Source organism: Lethenteron reissneri, unplaced genomic scaffold (genome assembly GCF_015708825.2).
Source record: "Lethenteron reissneri isolate LAM-NWPU_2019-01 unplaced genomic scaffold, ASM1570882v1 scaffold_139, whole genome shotgun sequence".
In the NCBI taxonomy this organism is placed as follows: domain Eukaryota; kingdom Metazoa; phylum Chordata; class Hyperoartia; order Petromyzontiformes; family Petromyzontidae; genus Lethenteron; species Lethenteron reissneri.
This window is the reverse complement of record NW_026891102.1, coordinates 28,479-51,696: the sequence shown is the minus strand read 5'-3', so window position 1 is coordinate 51,696 and position 23,218 is coordinate 28,479. Positions and strand designations below refer to the sequence as shown.

The 23,218-nt window shown below is 60.1% G+C and overlaps 1 protein-coding gene across 1 annotated transcript in view; it reads left to right on the top strand.

Moving 5' to 3' along the window:
* Positions 1–722: 722 nt before the first annotated feature.
* Positions 723–23,218, top strand: part of LOC133362157 (protein pygopus-like) — a 35,322-nt gene continuing 12,826 nt past the window's right edge. Inside the window, exons 1-9 of the mRNA XM_061581110.1 lie at positions 723–804; positions 5,566–5,680; positions 7,310–7,686; positions 10,954–11,022; positions 16,072–16,161; positions 16,535–16,801; positions 17,464–17,571; positions 19,008–19,076; positions 21,317–21,534. Of these exons, the coding sequence (XP_061437094.1) occupies positions 778–804; positions 5,566–5,680; positions 7,310–7,686; positions 10,954–11,022; positions 16,072–16,161; positions 16,535–16,801; positions 17,464–17,571; positions 19,008–19,076; positions 21,317–21,534 (1,340 nt within the window). The 5' untranslated portion in view covers positions 723–777. The remainder of the gene's footprint in view (positions 805–5,565; positions 5,681–7,309; positions 7,687–10,953; positions 11,023–16,071; positions 16,162–16,534; positions 16,802–17,463; positions 17,572–19,007; positions 19,077–21,316; positions 21,535–23,218) is intronic.

Below are 23,218 nucleotides of genomic sequence, written 5' to 3'. Positions count from 1 at the left end.
CACCACGCAGGATGTGCGTGACGTCACCACGCAGGGTATGCGTGACGTCACCACGCAGGGTGTGCGTGAGGGTGAGCGAGCTTACGCGGTGACGTCACCACGCAGGGTGTGCATGACGTCACCACGCAGGGTGTGCGTGACGTCACCACGCAGGGTGTGCGTGAGGTGAGCCAACGCGGTGACGTCACCACGCAGGGTGTGCGTGAGGGGTGGGCGAGCTTACGCGGTGACGTCACCACGCAGCGTGTGCGTGACGTCACCACGCAGGGTGTGCGTGAGGTGAGTCAACGCGGTGACGTCACCACGCAACCCTCCCCCCCCTCCCCACTTTAAAATGGCGGCGCTCGCCGAGGTTGGAGTCAGGAGGCGTTTCGACAGCGGCGATGTTAACGTGACGTCACCACGCAGCGTGTGCGTGACGTCACCACGCAGCGTGTGCGTGACGTCACCACGCAGAATGTGCGTGAGGGGTGGGCGAGCTTACGCGGTGACGTCACCACGCAGCGTGTGCGTGAGGTGAGCCAACGCGGTGACGTCACCACGCAGCGTGTGCGTGACGTCACCACGCAGGGTGTGCTTGAGGTGAGCCAACGCGGTGACGTCACCACGCAGCGTGTGCGTGAGGTTAGCCAACGCGGTGACGTCACCACGCAGGGTGTGCGTGAGGTGAGTGAGTCAACGCGGTGACGTCACCACGCAGCGTGACGTCACCACGCAACCCTCCCCCCCTCCCTACTTTAAAATGGCGGCGCTCGCCTAGGTTGGAGTCAGGAGGCGATGTTAACGCTCGGACGGGACCGTCCCGTGAGTTTCCCTTCCCCCCGTCACGGCCGTCTTTGTCTCTCTCTCTCTCCCTGCGCGCCTGTCTGGCCGCAGCAACGTTTTGTTGTTGGCGCGGGGGGCGAGGAGGTTGTTGTTGTTGTAGCAGCAGCAGCGCCAAGCCTTGAGGCCTTGCTGGTGGTTGTTAGTGGTGGGACTTGGCTCGCTAGGCCGCGACACTGAAACTCGCCCGGCAAGGCTCTATCCACTGCTAGACTGGCACTGATGATGGTGGTGGTGATGGTCTATACCCTGTGTGTGTCTACACGTGTCCTTCTGTGTGGTGTGGTCATCATCACTGGTCTCTCTACTGCTAGACTGGATACTGTGATGGTAGTGGTGGTGGTGTCTACCGTGTGTGTGTGTCTACACGTGTCTCTCTGTGTGGTGACCATCATCATCATCGTGGTCTATCCACTGCTAGACTGACACTGCTGTGGTGATGGTCTCTACCCTGTGTGTGTGTCTACACGTGTCCCTCTGTGTGGTGACCATCATCATCATCGTGGTCTATCCACTGCTAGACTGACACTGTGGTGATGGTAGTGGTGGTGGTGGTGTCTACCCTGTGTGTGTGTGTGTGTCTACACGTGTCCCTCTGTGTGGTGGTCATCACTGGTCTCTCTACTGCTAGACTGGACACTGTGGTGGTGGTAGTGATGGTGGTGATGTCTACCCTGTGTGTGTGTCTACACGTGTCCCTCTGTGTGTGTGTGTCTACACGTGTCCCTCTGTGTGTGTGTGTGTGTACACGTGTCTCTGTGTGTGTGTGTGTCTACACGTGTCCCTCTGTGTGTGTGTGTGTGTCTACACGTGTCCCTCTGTGTGTGTGTGTGTGTGTGTCTACACGTGTCTCTGTGTGTGTGTGTGTGTCTACACGTGTCCCTCTGTGTGGTGGTCATCACTGGTCTCTCTACTGCTAGACTGGACACTGGGGTGGTGGTAGTGATGGTGGTGATGTCTACCCTGTGTGTGTGTCTACACGTGTCCCTGTGTGTGTGTGTGTGTGTGTCTACACGTGTCTCTGTGTGTGTGTGTCTACACGTGTCTCTGTGTGTGTGTGTGTCTACACGTGTCCCTGTGTGTGTGTGTGTGTCTACACGTGTCTCTGTGTGTGTGTGTGTGTCTACACGTGTCTCTGTGTGTGTGTGTGTGTCTACACGTGTCCTCTGGTGTGTGTGTGTGTCTACACGTGTCCTCTGTGTGTGTGTGTGTCTACACGTGTCCTCTGTGTGGTGTGTGTGTCTACACGTGTCCTCTGTGTGTGTGTGTGTGTGTCTACACGTGTCCCTCTGTGTGTGTGTTGTCTACACGTGTCCCTCTGTGTGTGTGTGTCTACACGTGTCCCTCTGTGTGTGTGGTGGTGTCTACACGTGTCCCTCTGTGTGTGTGTGGTGTCTACACGTGTCCCTCTGTGTTGTGTGTGGTGTCTACACGTGTCCCTCTGTGTTGTGTGTGTGTCTACACGTGTCCCTCTGTGTGTGTGTGTCTACACGTGTCCCTCTGTGTGTGTGTGTGTGTCTACACGTGTCCCTCTGTGTGGTGTGTGTGTGTGTCTACACGTGTCCCTCTGTGTGTGTGTGTCTACACGTGTCCTCTGTGTGTGTGTGTGTGTCTACACGTGTCCCTCTGTGTGTGTGTGTGTCTACACGTGTCCTCTGTGTGGTGTGGTGTCTACACGTGTCCCTCTGTGTGTGTGTGTGTCTACACGTGTCCCTCTGTGTCCTCTGTGTGTGTGTGTCTACACGTGTCCCTCTGTGTGTGTGTGTGTCTACACGTGTCCTCTGTGTGTGTGTGTCTACACGTGTCTCTATGTGTGTGTGTGTCTACACGTGTCTCTGTGTGTGTGTGTGTCTACACGTGTCTCTGTGTGTGTGTGTGTGTCTACACGTGTCTCTGTGTGTGTGGTGTGTCTACACGTGTCCCTGTGTGTGTGTGTGTGTCTACACGTGTCCCTGTGTGTGTGTGTGTGTCTACACGTGTCCCTGTGTGTGTGTGTGTGTCTACACGTGTCCCTGTGTGTGTGTGTGTGTCTACACGTGTCCCTGTGTGTGTGTGGTGTCTACACGTGTCCCTGTGTGTGTGTGTCTACACGTGTCTCTGTGTGTGTGTGTGTGTCTACACGTGTCTCTGTGTGTGTGTCTACACGTGTCTGTGTGTGGTGTTGTCTACACGTGTCTCTGTGTGTGTGTCTACACGTGTCCCTCTGTGTGTGTGTGTGTGTCTACACGTGTCCCTCTGTGTGTGTGTGTGTGTCTACACGTGTCTCTGTGTGTGTGTGTGTCTACACGTGTCTCTGTGTGTGTGTGTGTCTACACGTGTCTCTGTGTGTGTGTGTGTCTACACGTGTCTCTGTGTGTGTGTGTGTGTCTACACGTGTCTCTGTGTGTGTCTACACGTGTCCCTCTGTGTGTGTGTGTCTACACGTGTCCCTCTGTGTGTGTGTGTGTGTGTCTACACGTGTCTCTGTGTGTGTGTGTGTGTCTACACGTGTCTCTGTGTGTGTGTGTGTGTCTACACGTGTCTCTGTGTGTGTGTGTGTGTCTACACGTGTCTCTGTGTGTGTGTGTGTGTCTACACGTGTCTCTGTGTGTGTGTGTGTGTGTCTACATGTGTCTCTGTGTGTGTGTGTGTCTACACGTGTCTCTGTGTGTGTGTGTGTGTCTACACGTGTCTCTGTGTGTGTGTGTGTGTCTACACGTGTCCCTCTGTGTGTGTGTGTCTACACGTGTCTCTGTGTGTGTGTGTGTCTACACGTGTCTGTGTGTGTGTGTGTGTGTCTACACGTGTCTGTGTGTGTGTGTGTGTCTACACGTGTCTCTGTGTGTGTGTGTCTACACGTGTCTCTGTGTGTGTGTGTCTACACGTGTCTCTGTGTGTGTGTGTCTACACGTGTCTCTGTGTGTGTGTGTCTACACGTGTCTCTGTGTGTGTGTGTGTCTACACGTGTCCCTCTGTGTGTGTGTGTGTCTACACGTGTCCCTCTGTGTGTGTGTGTGTCTACACGTGTCCCTCTGTGTGTGTGTGTGTGTCTACACGTGTCCCTCTGTGTGTGTGTGTGTGTCTACACGTGTCCCTCTGTGTGTGTGTGTGTGTCTACACGTGTCCCTCTGTGTGTGTGTTGTGTCTACACGTGTCCCTCTGTGTGTGTGTGTGTGTCTACACGTGTCCCTCTGTGTGTGTGTGTGTGTCTACACGTGTCCCTCTGTGTGTGTGTGTGTGTCTACACGTGTCCCTCTGTGTGTGTAAGTGTCTACACGTGTCTCTCTGTGTGTGTGTGTGTCTACACGTGTCTCTGTGTGTGTGTGTGTGTCTACACGTGTCTCTGTGTGTGTGTGTGTGTCTACACGTGTCCCTCTGTGTGTGTGTGTGTCTACACGTGTCCCTCTGTGTGGTGACCATCATCACCATCGTGGTTTCTCTACTGCTAGACTGACACTGCTGTGGTGATGGTCTCTACCCTGTGTGTGTGTGTGTGTCTACCCCACGTGGCCCTCTGTGTGGTGACCATCATCATCGTGGTCTCTCTACTGCTAGACTGGTGGTGGTGATGGTCTCTACCCTGTGTGTGTGTCTACCCCACGTGTCCCTCTGTGTGGGCATCATCATCACTGGTCTCTCTACTGCTAGACTGGACACTGTGATGGTGTCTACCCTGTGTGTGTGTCTACCCACGTGTCCCTCTGTGTGGTGACCATCATCACCATCGTGGTCTCTCTACTGCTAGACTGACACTGCTGGTGATGGTCTCTACCCTGTGTGTGTGTCTACCCCACGTGACCCTCTGTGTGGTGACCATCATCACCGTAACCCGCCAGAGATTTATCTGAACCGGTCCTGGGCCTCCCCTAGGTCGCCTCGGCCTCGAATGGGTAACCTGGTGTTTGCAGCGTGCAGTTGAGCGTGCCACAGGGTGTAGCTGCTACTCGCTGACTACAGCACTTGCCCCAGCATTCTGCTAGAGGCTATACGGGGTATCTTTGTCTGTGTACATCTGCGATGAACAGCACTTGCCCCAGCATTCTGCTAGAGGCTATACGGGGTATCTTTGTCTGTGTGTGTGTCTGTGATGGAGAGGACTTGCCCCAGCATTCTGCTAGAGGCTATCTGGGGGCTCTTTGTCTGTGTGCTTGTGGTGGTGAACAGCACTTGCCCCAGCATTCTGCGAGAGGCTATACGGGGTATCTTTGTCTGTGTACATCTGCGATGAACAGCACTTGCCCCAGCATTCTGCTAGAGGCTATACGGGGTATCTTTGTCTTTGTGTGTGTCTGTGATGGAGAGGACTTGCCCCAGCATTCTGCTAGAGGCTACCCGGGGGCTCTTTGTCTGTGTGCGTTTGTTGTGAACAGCACTTGCCCTAGCATTCCATGAAGGCTACCCGGGGGCTCTTTGTCTGTGTGCTTGTGGTGAACAGCACTTGCCCCAGTATTCTGCTAGAGGCTATCCAGTGGATCTTTGTCTTTGTGTGTGTCTGTGATGGAGAGGACTTGCCCCAGCATTCTGCTAGAGGCTACCCGGGGGCTCTTTGTCTGTGTGCGTTTGTTGTGAACAGCACTTGCCCTAGCATTCCATGAAGGCTACCCGGGGGCTCTTTGTCTGTGTGCTTGTGGTGAACAGCACTTGCCCCAGTATTCTGCTAGAGGCTATCCAGTGGATCTTTGTCTGTGTACATCTGCGATGGACAGCACTTGCCCTAGCATTCCATGAAGGCTACCCGGGGGCTCTTTGTCTGTGTGCGTGAAGGTGATGGAGGAGGAGGTGGGGGGGGAGGTGGGAGGCGGTGGCCTCCAGGCGATGGCCGATGACGATGAAGACATCGACCAGTACAACGACGACACGTTCGGTGCCGGGGCCACTGGTACGCTGGTGGTGATGGGGGTGGTGGTGGCGGTGATGGTGCTGGTGGCGGTGGTGGTGGCAATGATGGTGATGGTGGTGGTGATGGTGGTGGCGGTGATGGTGATGGTGGTGCTGGTGGTGGTGATGGTGGTGGTGATGGTGGTGGTGGTGGCGGTGGTGCTGGTGGTGATGATGGTGATGGTGGTGGCGGTGATGGTGATGGTGGTGCTGGTGGTGGTGGTGATGATGGTGGTGGTGATGGTGGGGGTGGTGGGGGTGCTGGTGGTGATGATGGTGGTGGTGGTGGCGGTGGTGCTGGTGGTGCCGGGGCCACTGGTACGGTGGTGGTGGCGGTGGTGGTGATGATGGTGGTGGCAGTGGTGGCGGTGGTGGTTGTGGTGGTTGTGGTGGTGGAGGTGGCGGTTGTGGTGGTGATTGTTGTGGTGGTGGTGGTGATTGTCGTTGTGGTGGTGGTGATGGTGATGGTGATGGCGGTGGTGGTGATGATGATGCTGGTGGTGGTGGTGGTGGTGATGGTGGTGGCGATGGTGATGATGATGATGCTGGTGGTGGTGGCGGTGGTGATGGCGGTGGTGGTGATGCTGGTGGTGATGGTGGTGATGGTGGAGGTGGTGGTGGTGGTGGTGGTGATGGTGATGGTGGTGGTGGAGGTGGCGGTTGTGGTGGTGATTGTTGTGGTGGTGATGGTGGTGATGGCGGCGGTGGTGGTGGTGGTGGTGGTGGTGGTGGCGGTGGTGGTGGTGGTGATGGTGCTGGTGGTGATGGTGGTGGGGGTGGTGATGGTGGTGGTGGTGATGGTGATGGTGGTGGAGGTGATGATGGTGGTGGTGCTGGTGGTGCTGGTAGCGATGGTGGGGGTGGTGGTGATGATGGTGGTGGTGGTGCTGATGGTGGTGCTGGTGGCAGTGGTGGTGGTGATGGTGGTGGTGCTGATGGTGGTGGTAGTGGTTGTGGTGGTGATGATGGCGGTGGTGATGGCGGTGGTGATGGTGCTGATGGTGGTGGCGGTGGTGGTGGAGGTGGTGCTGGTGGTGGTGCTGGTGGTGGTGATGATGATGGTGGTGCTGGTGATGCTGGTGGTGCTGGTGGCGCTGGTGGTGGTGATGGTGGTGGTGGCGGTGGTGGTGGTGATGGTGGTGGTGGCGGTGGTGGTGGTGGCGGGGGTGGCGGTGATGTTGGTGATGGTGGTGTTGATGGCGATGGTGGCGGCGATGATGGTGGGTGTTGATGGCGGTGGTGGTGGTGAAGATGGTGGTGTTGATGGCGGTGGGTGCTGGTGGTGGTGGTTGGTGGTTGGGGTTGACGGTTGATGATGGTGCTGGCGGTGGCGGAGGTGGTGGATATGGTGGAGGAGATGGTGGCGGTGGTGATGATGATGGTGGCGGTGGTGATGATGATGGTGCTGGTGGTGCTGGTGCTGCTGCTGGTGGTGGTGGCGCTGGTGGTGGTGATGGTGGTGCTGCTGGTAATGGTGGTAGTGGTGGTGGTGGTAATGGTGGTAGTGGTGGTGGTGATGGTGGTGATGTTAATGATGGTGATGGTGGTGATGTTAATGATGGTGCTGCTGCTGCTGCTGGTGGCATCAGTGACTCACCCCCATCTCCCCCCTCCCCTCCCCTCCCCACAGACGAAGACTGGGAACCCTCCCAGGACTCGCCGTTGCTCTCTCTCCCCACACTGTACAACCCCCCACCGCACCACCACCACAACCACCACCACCACCCGCACCACCACCACCACCACCTTCCCTGCGACGATCCCTGGCCGCACGAGAGCTCCCTGCTGCTGTTGTTGCCCCCCTGTTCCTCGCCCGGCGGGGTCGCGGTCGGGGTCGGGTGCGAGGGGGATGAGGGGGACGACGGTGAGGGCGGCGAGGGGGATGAACGGGCGGACGACTCGCTGGCGGAGAGCGGCTTTGAGGACAGCATCAGCAAGCTGGTGCTGGAGGACGACATGGAGGATCCGGCAGTGATCAGGGCCGGGGTACGAAGGCCGCTCACAGAGGTGAGGTCTGCCGGGGCGTGTGGGTGTGTGGTGTGTGAGTGAGGGGTGTGAGTGAGTGGCGTATGAGGTGTGAGTGGGTGCGGTGTGAGTGGTGGGTGAGTGGGTGAGTGTGTGGTATGTGGTGAGAGTGGTGTGAGTGAGAGTGGTATGGTGTGTGGTGCAAGTGTGTTGTATGTGGTGAGAGTGAGAGTGGTGTGGTATGTGGTGAGAGTGGTATGAGTGTGATGGAGGACCCGGCGGTGATCGGGGCCGGGGTGCGAAGGCCGCTCACGGAGGTGAGGTCTGCAGGGGCGTGTGAGGGGTGTGTGGGGTGAGTGGTGTGTGGGGTGAGTGTGTGTGAGTGAGGGGTGTGGGGTGTGAGTGGGTGCGGTGTGAGTGAGTGGTATGTGTGGGTGAGTGGTGTGTGGTGTGGGTGAGTTAGTGGTATGTGTGGGTGAGTGGTGTGTGTGTGTGAGGTGAGTGGGAGTGGTAGTGTGAGTGAAGTGAGTGAGTGAGGAGTGTGGTGTGAGTGTGTGGTATGGTACGTGGTGTGAGTGTGTGATATGGTATGTGGTGAGAGTGGTGTGAGTGTGCGGTGTGGTATGGTGTGTGGTATGTGGTGAGAGTGGAGTGAGTGTGTGATGGAGGACCCGGCAGTGATCAGGGCCGGGGTGCGAAGGCCGCTCACGGAGGTGAGGTCTGCAGGGGGTCTGTGAGTGTGTGTGTGACTGTGTGTGTGGTGTGGGGTGTGAGTGAGTGGTGTGGGTGAGAGTGGGTGTGGTGTGTGGGGTGAGGTGTGTGAGGTGAGTGGTGTGAGTGAGTGGTGTGGGAGGTGAGGGGGTGTGAGGTTAGTGGTGTGGTGTGTGGGTGAGGGGTGAGTGTATAAGTAAATGGTGTGTGGGTTAGTGGTGAGGTTTGGGTGAAGTGTGTGTGTGTGTGTTTCCACTGTGGTTCTGCGTTGGCTGGGTCATGTCGTCCGCATGCCTAAGCAGCTTCTCTTCGGCCGCGTAGAAGGGGCTTAACAGGCGCGGCACGGGCTAGAGAAGAGATGGAGTGATGGGTGAGTGAGTGAGTGGGTGGCACGGGCTAGAGAAGAGATGGAGTGATGGGTGAGTTGGTGACACGGGCTAGAGAAGAGATGGAGTGATGGGTGAGTGAGTGGGTGGGTGACACGGGCTAGAGAAGAGATGGAGTGATGGGTGAGTGAGTGGGTGGGTGACACGGGCTAGAGAAGAGATGGAGTGATGGGTGAGTGAGTGGGTGGGTGGCACGGGCTAGAGAAGAGATGGAGTGATGGGTGAGTGAGTGGGTGGGTGGCACGGGCTAGAGAAGAGATGGAGTGATGGGTGAGTGGGTGAGGCACGGGCTAGAGAAGAGATGGAGTGATGGGTGAGTGGGTGAGGCATGGGCTAGAGAAGAGATGGAGTGATGGGTGAGTGGGTGAGGCATGGGCTAGAGAAGAGATGGAGTGATGGGTGAGTGGGTGGCACGGGCTGTAGAAGAGATGGAGTGATGGGTGGGTGGGTGAGGCATGGGCTAGAGAAGAGATGGAGTGATGGGTGAGTGGGTGAGGCATGGGCTAGAGAAGAGATGGAGTGATGGGTGAGTGGGTGAGGCATGGGCTAGAGAAGAGATGGAGTGATGGGTGAGTGGGTGAGGCACGGGCTAGAGAAGAGATGGAGTGATGGGTGAGTGGGTGAGGCACGGGCTAGAGAAGAGATGGAGTGATGGGTGAGTGGGTGAGGCATGGGCTAGAGAAGAGATGGAGTGATGGGTGAGTGGGTGAGGCATGGGCTAGAGAAGAGATGGAGTTATGGGTGAGTGGGTGGTTGAGTGACGGATGGGTGAGTGGGTGGCACGGGCTAGAGAAGAGATGGAGTGATGGGTGAGTGGGTGGCACGGGCTAGAGAAGAGATGGAGTGATGGGTGAGTGAGTGGGTGGGTGGCACGGGCTAGAGAAGAGATGGAGTGATGGGTGAGTGAGTGGGTGGTGGGTGAGTGAGTGGGTGGCACGGGCTAGAGAAGAGATGGAGTGATGGGTGAGTGAGTGGGTGGTGGGTGAGTGAGTGGGTGGCACGGGCTAGAGAAGAGATGGAGTGATGGGTGAGTGAGTGGGTGGTGGGTGAGTGAGTGGGTGGCACGGGCTAGAGAAGAGATGGAGTGATGGGTGAGTGAGTGGGTGGTGGGTGAGTGAGTGGGTGGCACGGGCTAGAGAAGAGATGGAGTGATGGGTGAGTGAGTGGGTGGCACGGGCTAGAGAAGAGATGGAGTGATGTGGTGCAGGAGGACGTGGAGCTGAGTGGACTTGCCAATGACTGGTACCAGCGGTGTCAAGATCGGCCTCAGTGGAAGAGGCTCGTGAAGGACGCTACTGGGCAGTTGGAGGCAGTCGCCCTCCAACAACAGCGGAGGAGTGACGCTCACAACAACGAGCGTCGCGCCGGGTGGCTAAAGCACAGCAAGTTGGCACAGTAGGGGGGGGGGTACAGCTGGTGGTGCATCTACCGGTCATCGTAGTCAGTCGACCCGTGGTACCTGCTGGGTCTGTGACCTCCCGCCAGCGGGCGTTCGACACTTCACGTGGCCTCAACGCGCACCTAGCCTGGCACAGGCGCCGTGGTGACGTCACCGCCACTTGGTGGCGAATGGCGCTTGTTGTGTGTGTGTGTGTACGTGTGCGTGCCGTGCAGTGCCGGCCTTTGGGTAAAGTCGCGTAGATAGGTTCAAAGAAAGATTTACACGGGGATCTTTGTGCGTGTGTGTGTGTCTACGTGCGTGTGTGTCCGCGTGCGTGTGTGTGTCTATGTGCGTGTGTGTCTGCCTGCGTGCGTGCGTGTGTGTGTCCGCGTGCGTGCGTGTGTGTGTGTGTGTGTGTCCGTGTGTGTGTGTGTCCGCGTGCGTGTGTCCGTGTGTGTGTCCGCGTGCGTGTGTCCGTGTGTGTGTCCGCGTGCGTGTGTTCGTGTCCGCGTGCGTGTGTGTGTGTCCGCGTGCGTGCGTGTGTTCGTGTGTGTGTGTGTCCGCGTGCGTGCGTGTGTTCGCGTGCGTGCGTGTGTTCGTGTGTGCGTGTGTCCGCGTGCGTGCGTGCATCCGCGTGCGTGCGTGTGTTCGTGTGCGTGTGTCCGCGTGCTCGCTTGTGTGTGTGCGTGTGTTCGTGTGCGTGTGTCCGCGTGCGTGCGTGTGTTCGTGTGCGTGTGTCCGCGTGCTCGCTTGTGTGTGTGCGTGTGTCCGCGTGCGTTGTGCGTGTGTGTGTCCACGTGCGTGCCCCTTGGCGCACGATGGCTGTCCCAGGACTCGGCGATTGTGGATAGCCTCTGCTCCATGAGCAGTTGGAGGGGACTCATGAATAGGTCGCTCACGGTAAGACTCTGCGCTGTGGTGTGGGGCACTCGCTCTCTCTCACGTCTCCCTGAGACCCGGTCTCCCTGAGTCTCTCACGTCTCCCTGAGACCCGGTCTCCCTGAGTCTCTCCCACCCTGAGACCCGGTCTCCCTGAGTCTCTCCCACCCTGAGACCCGGTCTCCCTGAGTCTCTCTCACCCTGAGACCCGGTCTCCCTGAGTCTCTCCCACCCTGAGACCCGGTCTCCCTGAGTCTCTCCCACCCTGAGACCCGGTCTCTCACGGTCTCCCACCCTGAGTCTCTCACCCTGAGTCTCTCACCCTGAGACTCGGTCTCCCCGAGTCTGACCCTGAGTCTCTCTCACCCTTGAGACCCGGTCTCCCTGAGTCTCTCTCGGTCTCTCACGGTCTCCCACCCTGAGTCTCTCCCACCCTGAGACCCGGTCTCCCTGAGTCTCTCCCACCCTGAGACCCGGTCTCCCTGAGTCTCTCTCACCCTGAGACCCGGTCTCCCTGAGTCTCTCCCACCCTGAGACCCGGTCTCCCTGAGTCTCTCTCACCCTGAGACCCGGTCTCCCTGAGTCTCTCTCACCCTGAGACCCGGTCTCCCTGAGTCTCTCTCACCCTGAGACCCGGTCTCCCTGAGTCTCTCTCACCCTGAGACCCGGTCTCCCTGAGTCTCTCTCACCCTGAGACCCGGTCTCCCTGAGTCTCTCTCACCCTGAGACCCGGTCTCCCTGAGTCTCTCTCACCCTGAGACCCGGTCTCCCTGAGTCTCTCTCACCCTGAGACCCGGTCTCCCTGAGTCTCTCTCACCCTGAGACCCGGTCTCCCTGAGTCTCTCTCACCCTGAGACCCGGTCTCCCTGAGTCTCTCTCACCCTGAGACCCGGTCTCCCTGAGTCTCTCTCACCCTGAGACCCGGTCTCCCTGAGTCTCTCTCACCCTGAGACCCGGTCTCCCTGAGTCTCTCTCACCCTGAGACCTGGTCTCCCCGAGTCTGACCCTGAGTCTCTCTCACCCTTGAGACCCGGTCTCCCTGAGTCTGACCCTGAGTCTCTCTCACCCTTGAGACCCGGTCTCCCTGAGTCTGACCCTGAGTCTCTCTCACCCTTGAGACCCGGTCTCCCTGAGTCTCTCTCACCCTGAGACCCGGTCTCCCCGAGTTTGACCCTGAGTCTCTCTCACCCTTGAGACCTGGTCTCCCTGAGTCTCTCACGGTCTCTCACTGTCTCCCACCCTGAGTCTCTCTCACCCTGAGACCCGGTCTCCCTGAGTCTCTCCCACCCTGAGACCCGGTCTCCCTGAGTCTCTCCCACCCTGAGACCCGGTCTCCCTGAGTCTCTCCCACCCTGAGACCCGGTCTCCCTGAGTCTCTCTCACCCTGAGACCCGGTCTCCCTGAGTCTCTCCCACCCTGAGACCCGGTCTCCCTGAGTCTCTCCCACCCTGAGACCCGGTCTCCCTGAGTCTCTCTCACCCTGAGACCCGGTCTCCCTGAGTCTCTCTCACCCTGAGACCCGGTCTCCCTGAGTCTCTCTCACCCTGAGACCCGGTCTCCCTGAGTCTCTCTCACCCTGAGACCCGGTCTCCCTGAGTCTCTCTCACCCTGAGACCCGGTCTCCCTGAGTCTCTCTCACCCTGAGACCCGGTCTCCCTGAGTCTCTCCCACCCTGAGACCCGGTCTCCCTGAGTCTCTCTCACCCTGAGACCCGGTCTCCCTGAGTCTCTCTCACCCTGAGACCCGGTCTCCCTGAGTCTCTCTCACCCTGAGACCCGGTCTCCCTGAGTCTCTCTCACCCTGAGACCCGGTCTCCCTGAGTCTCTCCCACCCTGAGACCCGGTCTCCCTGAGTCTCTCACCCTGAGACTCGGTCTCCCCGAGTCTGACCCTGAGTCTCTCCCACCCTGAGACCCGGTCTCCCTGAGTCTGACCCTGAGTCTCTCTCACCCTTGAGACCCGGTCTCCCTGAGTCTGACCCTGAGTCTCTCTCACCCCTGAGACCCGGTCTCCCTGAGTCTCTCTCACCCTGAGACCCGGTCTCCCCGAGTCTGACCCTGAGTCTCTCTCACCCTGAGACCCGGTCTCCCCGAGTCTGACCCTGAGTCTCTCTCACCCTGAGACCCGGTCTCCCCGAGTCTGACCCTGAGTCTCTCTCACCCTGAGACTCGGTCTCCCCGAGTCTGACCCTGAGTCTCTCCCACCCTGAGACCCGGTCTCCCCGAGTCTGACCCTGAGTCTCTCACCCTGAGATTTGTGGTTGGTGATGGTGGCGGGAACGCCGCAGACTTTCTACATAGCGGGCGGCTTCTCACGGTTTTAGTTGTTGGGTCACGGTGGTGGTGGTAGTGGTTGTTGTCACGGTGGTGGTGGTGGTGGTCACGACGGTGGTGGTGGTGGTTGTCATGGTGGTTGGATGATTTGTGGTTAATGTCTCGCCACCCTTTTGAAGTGGTCTACGCGTGTGTGTGCGTGTCTACGTGTGTCTGTGTGTGTCTACGCGTGTGTGTGCGTGTCTGTGTGTGTGTGTGTGTGTGGGGAGCGGTGGGTGTAGTGGTTAGCGCTACGCTGCGCTACGAACCCGGCGACCCGAGTTCGATTCGCGCTCACGGCCAACACCAGTGACGATTATCTGAACCGGTCCTGGACCTCCCCTAGGTCGACTCAGCCTCTAATAAGTAACCTGGGTGTAGCGGTGTGGTGTAGTGAACATCGCTAGCACTGGGGAGACAAAGGCGGTCGGGCGTGGTGCTGGCCACCCACCCCCTCGTGTACCGTTCCGGCCTTCATAGGTGCTCGCTAACAGCACTTGCCCCTACAGTCTGTTAAGGCTACACGGGGGATCTTTGTCCACTTGTGATCGTTACTAGCAGCACTTGCCCCTACAGCCCTGTGTGATGCTACCTGGGGCACCTGTGTCTGTCTTTCTGTGTGGGTGTGTGTAGGTGTGTCTATACAGCCCTGTTGTGTGACACTAGCTTTGTGTCTGTGTGTGTCTCTGTGCGTGTGTCTCTGCGTGTGTTTATCTGTCTGCGTGTGTGTCTCTGTGCGCCTGTGTCTGTGCGTGTGTGTGTCTGTGCGTGTGTGTTTGCCTGTGTGTGTGTCTGTCTGTGTGTGTGTGTGTGTCTGTCTGTGTGTGTGTGTGTGTCTGTCTCTGTGTGTGTGTGTGTGTCTGTCTCTGTGTTGTGTGTGTGTGTCTGTCTCTGTGTGTGTGTGTGTTGTGTCTGTCTCTGTGTGTGTGTGTGTGTCTGTCTCTGTGTGTGTGTGTGTGTGTCTCTGTGTGTCTCTGTGTGTGTGTCTGTGTGTGTCTCTGTCTGTGTGTGAGTGTCCTGCGTGTCTGTGTGTGTGTGTCTCTGTGTGTGTGTGTGTGTCTCTGTGTGTGTGTGTGTCTGTCTCTGTGTGTGTGTCTGTCTCTGTGTGTGTGTGTGTGCTGTCTCTGTGTGTGTGTGTGTCTGTCTCTGTGTGTGTGTGTGTGTGTCTGTCTCTGTGTGTGTGTGTGTGTGTGTCTGTCTCTGTGTGTGTGTGTGTGTCTGTCTCTGTGTGTGTGTGTGTGTGTCTGTCTCTGTGTGTGTGTGTGTGTGTCTGTCTCTGTGTGTGTGTGTGTCTCTGTGTGTGTGTGTGTGGTCTGTCTGTCTCTGTGTGTCTGTCTGTGTGTGGTGTGTGTGTGTCTGTCTCTGTGTGTCTGTCTGTGTGTGTGTGTGTGTCTGTCTCTGTGTGTCTGTCTGTGTGTGTGTGTGTGTGTCTGTCTCTGTGTGTGTGTGTGTGTGTCTCTGTGTGTGTGTGTGTCTCTGTGTGTGTGTGTGTCTCTGTGTGTGTGTGTGTGTCTCTGTGTGTGTGTCTCTGTGTGTGTGTGTGCGTGTCTCTGTGTGTGTGTGCGTGTCTCTGTGTGTGTGTGTGTGCGTGTCTCTGTGTGTGTGTGTGTGCGTGTCTCTGTGTGTGTGTGTGTGCGTGTCTCTGTGTGTGTGTGTGTGTCTGTCTCTGTGTGTGTGTGTGTGTCTGTCTCTGTGTGTGTGTGTGTCTCTGTGTGTGTGTGTGTGTGTGTGCGTGTCTCTGTGTGTGTGTGTGTGCGTGTCTCTGTGTGTGTGTGTGTGCGTGTCTCTGTGTGTGTGTGTGTGCGTGTCTCTGTGTGTGTGTGTGTGCGTGTCTCTGTGTGGTGTGTGTGTGCGTGTCTCTGTGTGTGTGTGTGTGCGTGTCTCTGTGTGTGTGTGTGTGTGTGCGTGTCTCTGTGTGTGTGTGTGTGTGTGCGTGTCTCTGTGTGTGTGTGTGTGTGTGCTGTCTCTGTGTGTGTGTGTGTGTGTGTCTGTCTCTGTGTGTGTGTGTGTGTGTCTGTCTCTGTGTGTGTGTGTGTGTGTCTGTCTCTGTGTGTGTGTGTGTGTGTCTGTCTCTGTGTGTGTGTGTGTGCGTGTCTCTGTGTGTGTGTGTGTGCGTGTCTCTGTGTGTGTGTGTGTGTGCGTGTCTCTGTGTGTGTGTGTGTGTGCGTGTCTCTGTGTGTGTGTGTGTGTGCGTGTCTCTGTGTGTGTGTGTGTGTGCGTGTCTCTGTGTGTGTGTGTGTGTGCGTGTCTCTGTGTGTGTGTGTGTGCGTGTCTCTGTGTGTGTGTGTGTGTGCGTGTCTCTGTGTGTGTGTGTGTGTGCGTGTCTCTGTGTGTGTGTGTGTGTGTGCGTGTCTCTGTGTGTGTGTGTGTGTGTGCGTGTCTCTGTGTGTGGTGTGTGTGTGTCTGTCTCTGTGTGTGTGTGTGTGTGTGTGTGTGTGTGTCTGTCTCTGTGTGTGTGTGTGTGTCTGTCTCTGTGTGTGTGTGTGTGTCCTCTGTCTCTGTGTGTGTGTGTGTGTCTCTGTCTCTGTGTGTGTGTGTCTGTGTGTCTCTGTCTCTGTGTGTGTGTGTCTGTGTGTCTCTGTCTCTGTGTGTGTGTGTGTGTGTCTCTGTGTGTGTGTGTGTGTGTCTCTGTGTGTGTGTGTGTCTCTGCGTGTGTCTCTGTGTGTGTCTCTGTCTCTGTGTGTGTGTCTCTGTGTGTCTCTCTCTCTGTGTGTGTGTGTGTCTCTGTGTGTGTGTACGTGTCTCTGTGGTGTACGTAGCCCCCTCCCCCACTGCAGCCCAGCATCTGGGGCTCCCCCCCTGCCCACGTGATGAGTCAGCTGACCCACAGCCTGCCCCCCTCACTCGTGGTGAGTGCTGTCCCCCCCCGATCCTATAACCCCCCGATCCTATAACCCCCCGATCCTATAACACCCTCCCCCTGCCCCCTTCCCCGATCCTATAACAACCCCTCCCCCTGATCCTATAACTCCCTCCCCCTGATCCTATAACACCCTCCCCCTGATCCTATAACAACTCCCCCCCCCCCCCCCCCCCCCGATCCTTCAAGTGATCCCCCCCCCCACTAATGCTACAATCATCCCCACTAACCCTACACTTTACTTCCCCCCCCACTAACCCTACACTTCCCCCCCCCCCACTAACCCTACACTTCCCCCCCCCCACTAATCCTACACTTGTTCATTGTTCCCCCCACTAATGCGACAATTCCACCCACCTCAGGACCGCTCGCTGCTTCATGCGATGGAGTGTGGTGGCGGTGGCGGTGGTGGTGGTGGTGGCGGTGGTGGTGGTGGTGGTGGCGCTCCACCTCTCATGGTGGAGGAGCTGGAGAGGAGTTTGGTGGGGGGCCCCCCTGCCCCCCCACTGAGACAGCCCCAGGCCTTCGGGACCCCCCCCACGTACCCCCCCCCACCACCACCACCGTCGCTGCAGCAGCAGCTGCTGATGCAACAGCTGCAGCAGCAGCATCAGCAGCATCAGCAGCATGTAAGAGATGTGGGTGGGTGGGCTCTCGTTTGGAATGGTGGGTGGGTGGGTGAGAGGGTGGGTGGGTGGGTGGGTGGATGAGTGGGTGAGTGAGAGGGTTGGTGGGTGGGTGAGAGGGTGGGTGGGTAGGTGACAGGGTGGGTGACAGGGTGGGTGGATGGGTGGGTGGGTGGGTGGATGAGTGGGTGGGTGGGTGGGTGAGTAAGAGGGTGGGTGGGTGGGTGAGTGAGAGGGTGGGTGAGTGAGAGGGTGGGTGGGTGGATGGGTGGGTGGGTGGATGGATGGGTGAGTGAGAGGGTTGGTGGGTGGGTGGGTGAGAGGGTGGTTGGGTAGGTGACAGGGTGGGTGACAGGGTGGGTGGGTGGGTGAGAGGGTGGGTGGTTGGTTGGATGAGTGGGTGGTTGGGTGGGTGGGTGGTTGGGTGGGTGGGTGGGTAGGTGACAGGGTGAGTGAGAGGGTTGGTGGGTGGTTGGATGGCTGGGTGGGTGGTTGGCTGGCTGGGTGGTTGGCTGGCTGGCTGGGTGGGTGGGTGGGTGAGTGCGGTGGTGGTGGTGCTGGCCACCCACCCACACACCCACCCACGCACTCACCCACCCACCCACACACTCACCCACCCACACACTCACCCACCCACCCACCTCTGTGTGTGTGCGTGTGTCCAGGTTCTGCGTGTGATGCCTCCGCACCTCCGTCGGCAGCAGCAGCAGCACCCTGGGCTTGCAATGCCCTACGGTGGCAGGGCCTCTCCCACACACGGCCTCGGTACACAGGTGTGTGTACGCGTGTGTGTCACGGCGTGTGTGTGTCATGGTGTGTGTCACTGTTTGTGTGTGTCACTGTGTGTGTGTCGCTGCGTGTGTGTCGCTGTGTGTGTCGCGGCGTGTGTGTCGCGGCGTGTGTGTCGCGGCGTGTGTGTCATGGTGTGTGTCACTGTGTGTGTCACTGTGGGTGTGTCACTGCGTCATGGTTTGTCACTGGGTGTGTGCCACTGTGTGTGTGTCACGGCGTGTGTGTCACTGCGTGTGTGTTGCTGTGTGTGTGTGTGTGTCACGGCGTGTGTGTCGCTGTGCGTGTGTGTGTCACGGCGTGTGTGTGTCACGGCGTGTGTGTCACTGCGTGTGTCACGGCGTGTGTGTGTCGCTGCGTGTGTGTGTCGCTGCGTGTGTGTGTGTCGCTGCGTGTGTGTGTGTCGCTGCGTGTGTGTGTGTCGCTGCGTGTGTGTGTGTCGCTGCGTGTGTGTGTGTCGCTGCGTGTGTGTGTGTCGCTGCGTGTGTGTGTGTCGCTGCGTGTGGTGTGTTCGCTGCGTGTGTGTCGGTGTCGCTGCGTGTGTGTCGGTGTCGCTGCGTGTGTGTCGGTGTCGCTGCGTGGGTGTCGGTGTCGGTGTCGCTGTGTGGGTGTCGGTGTCGCTGTGTGTGTGTGTTCACTGCGTGTGTGTCACTGTGTGTGTGTGTGTCACTGCGTGTGTGTCACTGTGTGTGTGTGTGTCACTGCGTGTGTGTCACTGTGTGTGTGTGTGTCACTGCGTGTGTGTCACTGTGTGTGTGTGTGTCACTGCGTGTGTGTCACTGCGTGTGTGTCACTGTGTGTGTCACTGTGTGTGTCACTGTGTGTCTGTGTCACTGTGTGTGTCGCTGTGTGTGTCTGTGTCGCTGTGTGTGTGTGTCACTGTGTGTGTCTGTCGCTGTGTGTGTCTGTGTCACTGTGTGTCGCTGCGTGTGTGTCACTGTGTGTGTGTCGCGGCGTGTGTGTCACTGTGTGTCTGTCACTGTGTGTGTCTGTCACTGCGTGTGTGTCACTGTGTGTCTGTGTCACTGCGTGTGTGTCACTGTGTGTCTGTGTCACGGCGTGTGTGTCGCTGTGTGTGTGTCACGGCGTGTGTGTCGCTGTGTGTGTGTCACGGCGTGTGTGTCGCTGTGTGTGTGTCACGGCGTGTGTGTCGCTGTGTGTGTGTCACGGCGTGTGTGTCTGTCGTGTGTGTGTGTCACTGTGTGTCACTGTGTGTCACTGTCACTGTGTGTGTGTGTGTTACTGTGTCACTGTGTGTGTGTCACTGTGTGTGTGTGTGTCACTGTGTCACTGTGTGTGTGTGTGTGTCACTGTGTGTGTGTGTGTCACTGTGTCACTGTGTGTGTGTGTGTGTCACTGTGTGTGTGTGTGTGTCACTGTGTCACTGTGTGTGTGTGTGTCACTGTGTCATTGTGTGTAGGGCTGCCAACTCTCCCCGCAGGCGTTTGCCCAGCTGCAGAGGAACGTCGCCCTGCTGAGGCCTGGCCAGGTGAGGGGTGAGGGTGGGTGGGTGGGTGGGTGAGAGGATTGGTGGGTGGGTGGGTGGGTGGGTGAGAGGGTTGGTGGGTGGGTGGGTGGGTGGTGAGAGGGTTGATGGGTGGGTGGGTGAGAAGGTTGATGGGTGGGTGGGTGAGAAGGTTGGTGGGTGGGTGGGTGAGAGGGTTGGTGGGTGGGTGGGTGAGAGGGTTGGTGGGTGGGTGGGTGAAAGGGTTGGTGGGTGGGTGGGTGGGTGGATGAGTGCGGTGGTGGTGCTGGCCACCCACCCACCCACCCACACACTCACCCACCCACCCACACACTCACCCACCGACCCACCGACGCACCGAGCTTGTGGGACGACGCCACAACCCCAGTGGGATTGACCCCACGGCATTGCTGGCGTCCACCACCACCACCGCTACGGTGGTGGTGGTGGTGGTTTAGGGGGTTGTTGTTGGTTGCCCGACTACGCAGACGCACGCAGGCAGACGCACGCAGGCAGACGCACGCAGGCAGACGCACGCAGGCAGACGCACGCAGGCAGACGCACGCAGGCAGACGCACGCAGGCAGACGCACGCAGGCAGACGCACGCAGGCAGACGCACGCAGGCAGACGCACGCAGGCAGTACGCACGCAGGCAGACGCACGCAGGCAGACGCACGCAGGCAGACGCACGCAGGCAGACGCACGCAGGCAGCAGCAGACGCACGCAGGCAGACGCACGCAGGCAGACGCACGCAGGCAGACGCACGCAGGCAGACGCACAGGCAGACGCACGCATGCAGACGCACGCAGGCAGACGCACGCAGGCAGACGCACGCAGGCAGACGCACGCAGGCAGACGCACGCAGGCAGACGCACGCAGGCAGACGCACGCAGGCAGACGCACGCAGGCAGACGCACGCAGGCAGACGCACGCAGGCAGACGCACGCAGGCGAGCACGCAGCAGACGCACGCAGGCAGACGCACGCAGGCAGACGCACGCAGGCAGACGCACGCGCAGGCAGACGCACGCAGGCAGGACGCACGCAGAGGACGCACGCAGGCAGGACGCACGCAGGCAGGACGCACGCAGGCAGACGCACGCAGGCAGACGCACGCAGGTCAGACGCACGCAGGCAGACGCACGCAGGCAGACGCACGCAGGCAGACGCACGCAGGCAGACGCACGCAGGCAGACGCACGCAGGCAGACGCACGCAGGCAGACGCACGCAGGCAGACGCACGCAGGCAGACGCACGCAGGCAGACGCACGCAGGCAGACGCACGCAGGCAGACGCACGCAGCAGACGCAGCAGGCAGACGCACGCAGGCAGACGCACGCAGGCAGACGCACGCAGGCAGACGCACGCAGGCAGACGCACGCAGGCAGGACGCACGCAGGCAGACGCACGCAGGCAGACGCACGCAGGCAGACGCACGCAGGCAGACGCACGCAGGCAGACGCACGCAGGCAGACGCACGCAGGCAGACGCACGCAGGCGGACGCACGCAGGCAGAGCACGCAGGCAGGACGCACGCAGGCAGGACGCACGCAGGCAGGACGCACGCAGGCAGGACGCACGCAGGCAGGAGCACGCAGAGCAGACGCACGCAGGCGGACGCACGCAGGCAAGACGCACGCAGGCAGACGCACGCAGGCAGACGCACGCAGGCAGACGCACGCAGGCAGACGCACGCAGGCAGACGCACGCAGGCAGACGCACGCAGGCAGACGCACGCAGGCAGACGCACGCAGGCAGACGCCACGCAGGCAGACGCACGCAGGCAGACGCACGCAGGCAGGACGCACGCAGGCAGGACGCACGCAGGCAGGACGCACGCAGGCAGACGCACGCAGGCAGGACGCACGCAGGCAGGACGCACGCAGGCAGGACGCACGCAGGCAGGACGCACGCAGGCAGACGCACGCAGGCAGACGCACGCAGGCAGACGCACGCAGGCAGACGCACGCATGCAGGCGACACGCAGGCAGACGCACGCAGGCAGACGCACGCAGGCAGACGCACGCAGGCAGACGCACGCAGGCAGACGCACGCGCAGACGCAGGACGCATGGACTGAGTATTTCACTTTGTGTGTCTCTCCCCCCCCCTCCCCCCCCCCTCCCCCCCCCCTATCCCCCCCCCCTCCCCCCCTCTCCCCCCCTCTCCCCCCCCCCCTCCCCCCCCCTCTCCCCCCCCCCCCCCCCCCCCCCCCTCTCCCCCCCTCTCCCCGCCCCCTCCCTTCTCTCTCCCCCCCCCCCCAGGCGGGCCGCTTGAGTCCCAGCCACTTTATCCGCCTGGGCCCCCCCCTGGGCCCCCCGCTGGGCCTGCCGGGAAGAACCCTGGGCCCCCCCCCACTGAGTGGAGGGGGGCCCCCCACTCCGTCGCCTCTGCAGGGGCTGCCACGGCCGCACCCCCCTCCCTTCTATGGCGGCGTCCACCGTCACGCCCAGCCGCCCACTCCACCCATACAGACCCTCAGGTCGCCCGCACGCTCGCCCACACGCTCGCCCACTCAGTCATTCGCTCACTCAGTCGCTCGCTCACTCAGTCGCTCGTTCATTCGCTCTGTCAGTCGCTCACTCGCTCACCTACACGCTCACTCACACACTCGCTCGCCCACACGCTCGCTCACTCAGTCGCTCGCCCACATGCTCGCCCACACGCTCGCTCACCCACACGCTCGCCCACACGCTCACCCACTCAGTCGTTCGCTCATTCGCTCGCTCGTACGCTCACCCACATGCTCGCCCACACGCTCGCTCACCCACACGCTCGCTCACCCACACGCTCGCTCACCCACACGCTCGCTCACCCACACGCTCGCTCACCCACACGCTCGCTCACCCACACGCTCGCTCACCCACACGCTCGCTCACCCACACGCTCGCTCACCCACACGCTCGCACCCCAACACGCTCGCTCACCCACACGCTCGCTCACCCACACGCTCGCTCACCCACACGCTCGCTCACCCACACGCTCGCTCACCCACACGCTCGCTCACCCACACGCTCGCTCACCCACACGCTCGCTCACCCACACGCTCGCTCACCCACACGCTCGCTCACCCACACGCTGCTCCCACCACACGCTCACTCACCCACACGCTCGCTCACACGCTCACTCACCCACACGGCTCGCTCACCCACACGCTCGCTCACACACGCTCGCTCACCCACACGCTCGCTCACACGCTCGCTCACCCACACGCTCGCTCACCACACGCCGTCACCCACGCACGCTCACCACACGCACGCTCACCCACACGCACGCTCACCCACACGCACGCTCACCCACACGCACGCTCACCCACACGCACGCTCACCCACACGCACGCTCACCCACACGCACGCTCACCCACACGCTCGCTCACCCACACGCACGCTCAACCCACTTGCACGCTCACCACCCGCACGCTCACCCACCCGCACGCTCACCCACCCGCACGCTCACCCACCCGCACGCTCACCCACTTGCTCGCTCACCCACCCGCACGCTCACCCACACGCTCGCTCACCCACACGCTCGCCACCCACACGCTCGCTCACCACACGCTCGCTCACCACACGCTCGCTCACCCACGCCGCCTCACCCACACGCTCGCTCACCCACACGCGCGCTCACCCACACGCTCGCTCACCCACACGCTCGCTACCCACACGCTCGCTCACCCACACGCTCGCTCACCCACACGCTCGCTCACCCACACGCCGCTCACCCACACGCTCGCTCACCCACACGCTCGCTCACCCACACGCTCGCTCACCCACACGCTCGCTCACCCACACGCTCGCTCACCCACACGCTCGCTCACCCACACGCTCGCTCACCCACACGCTCGCTCACCCACACGCTCGCTCACCCACCCGCACGCTCACCCACTTGCACGCTCACCCACCCGCACGCTCACCCACTTGCCCACTCGCTCACCTGCTCGCTCACTCACTCACACGCTCATCCGCACGCTCATCCGCACGCTCATCCGCGCTCACCCGCACGCTCGCTCACTCAGTCGCTCGCTCATTCGCTCACTCAGTCGCTCACTCGCTCATCCGCACACTCGCCCGCAGGCTCACCCACTCGGTCACTCGCCCACACGCTCACTCACTCGCTCACTCACTCGTGCACTCGTTCACTCACGATGTGCGAGAGTCGGTGGTGGT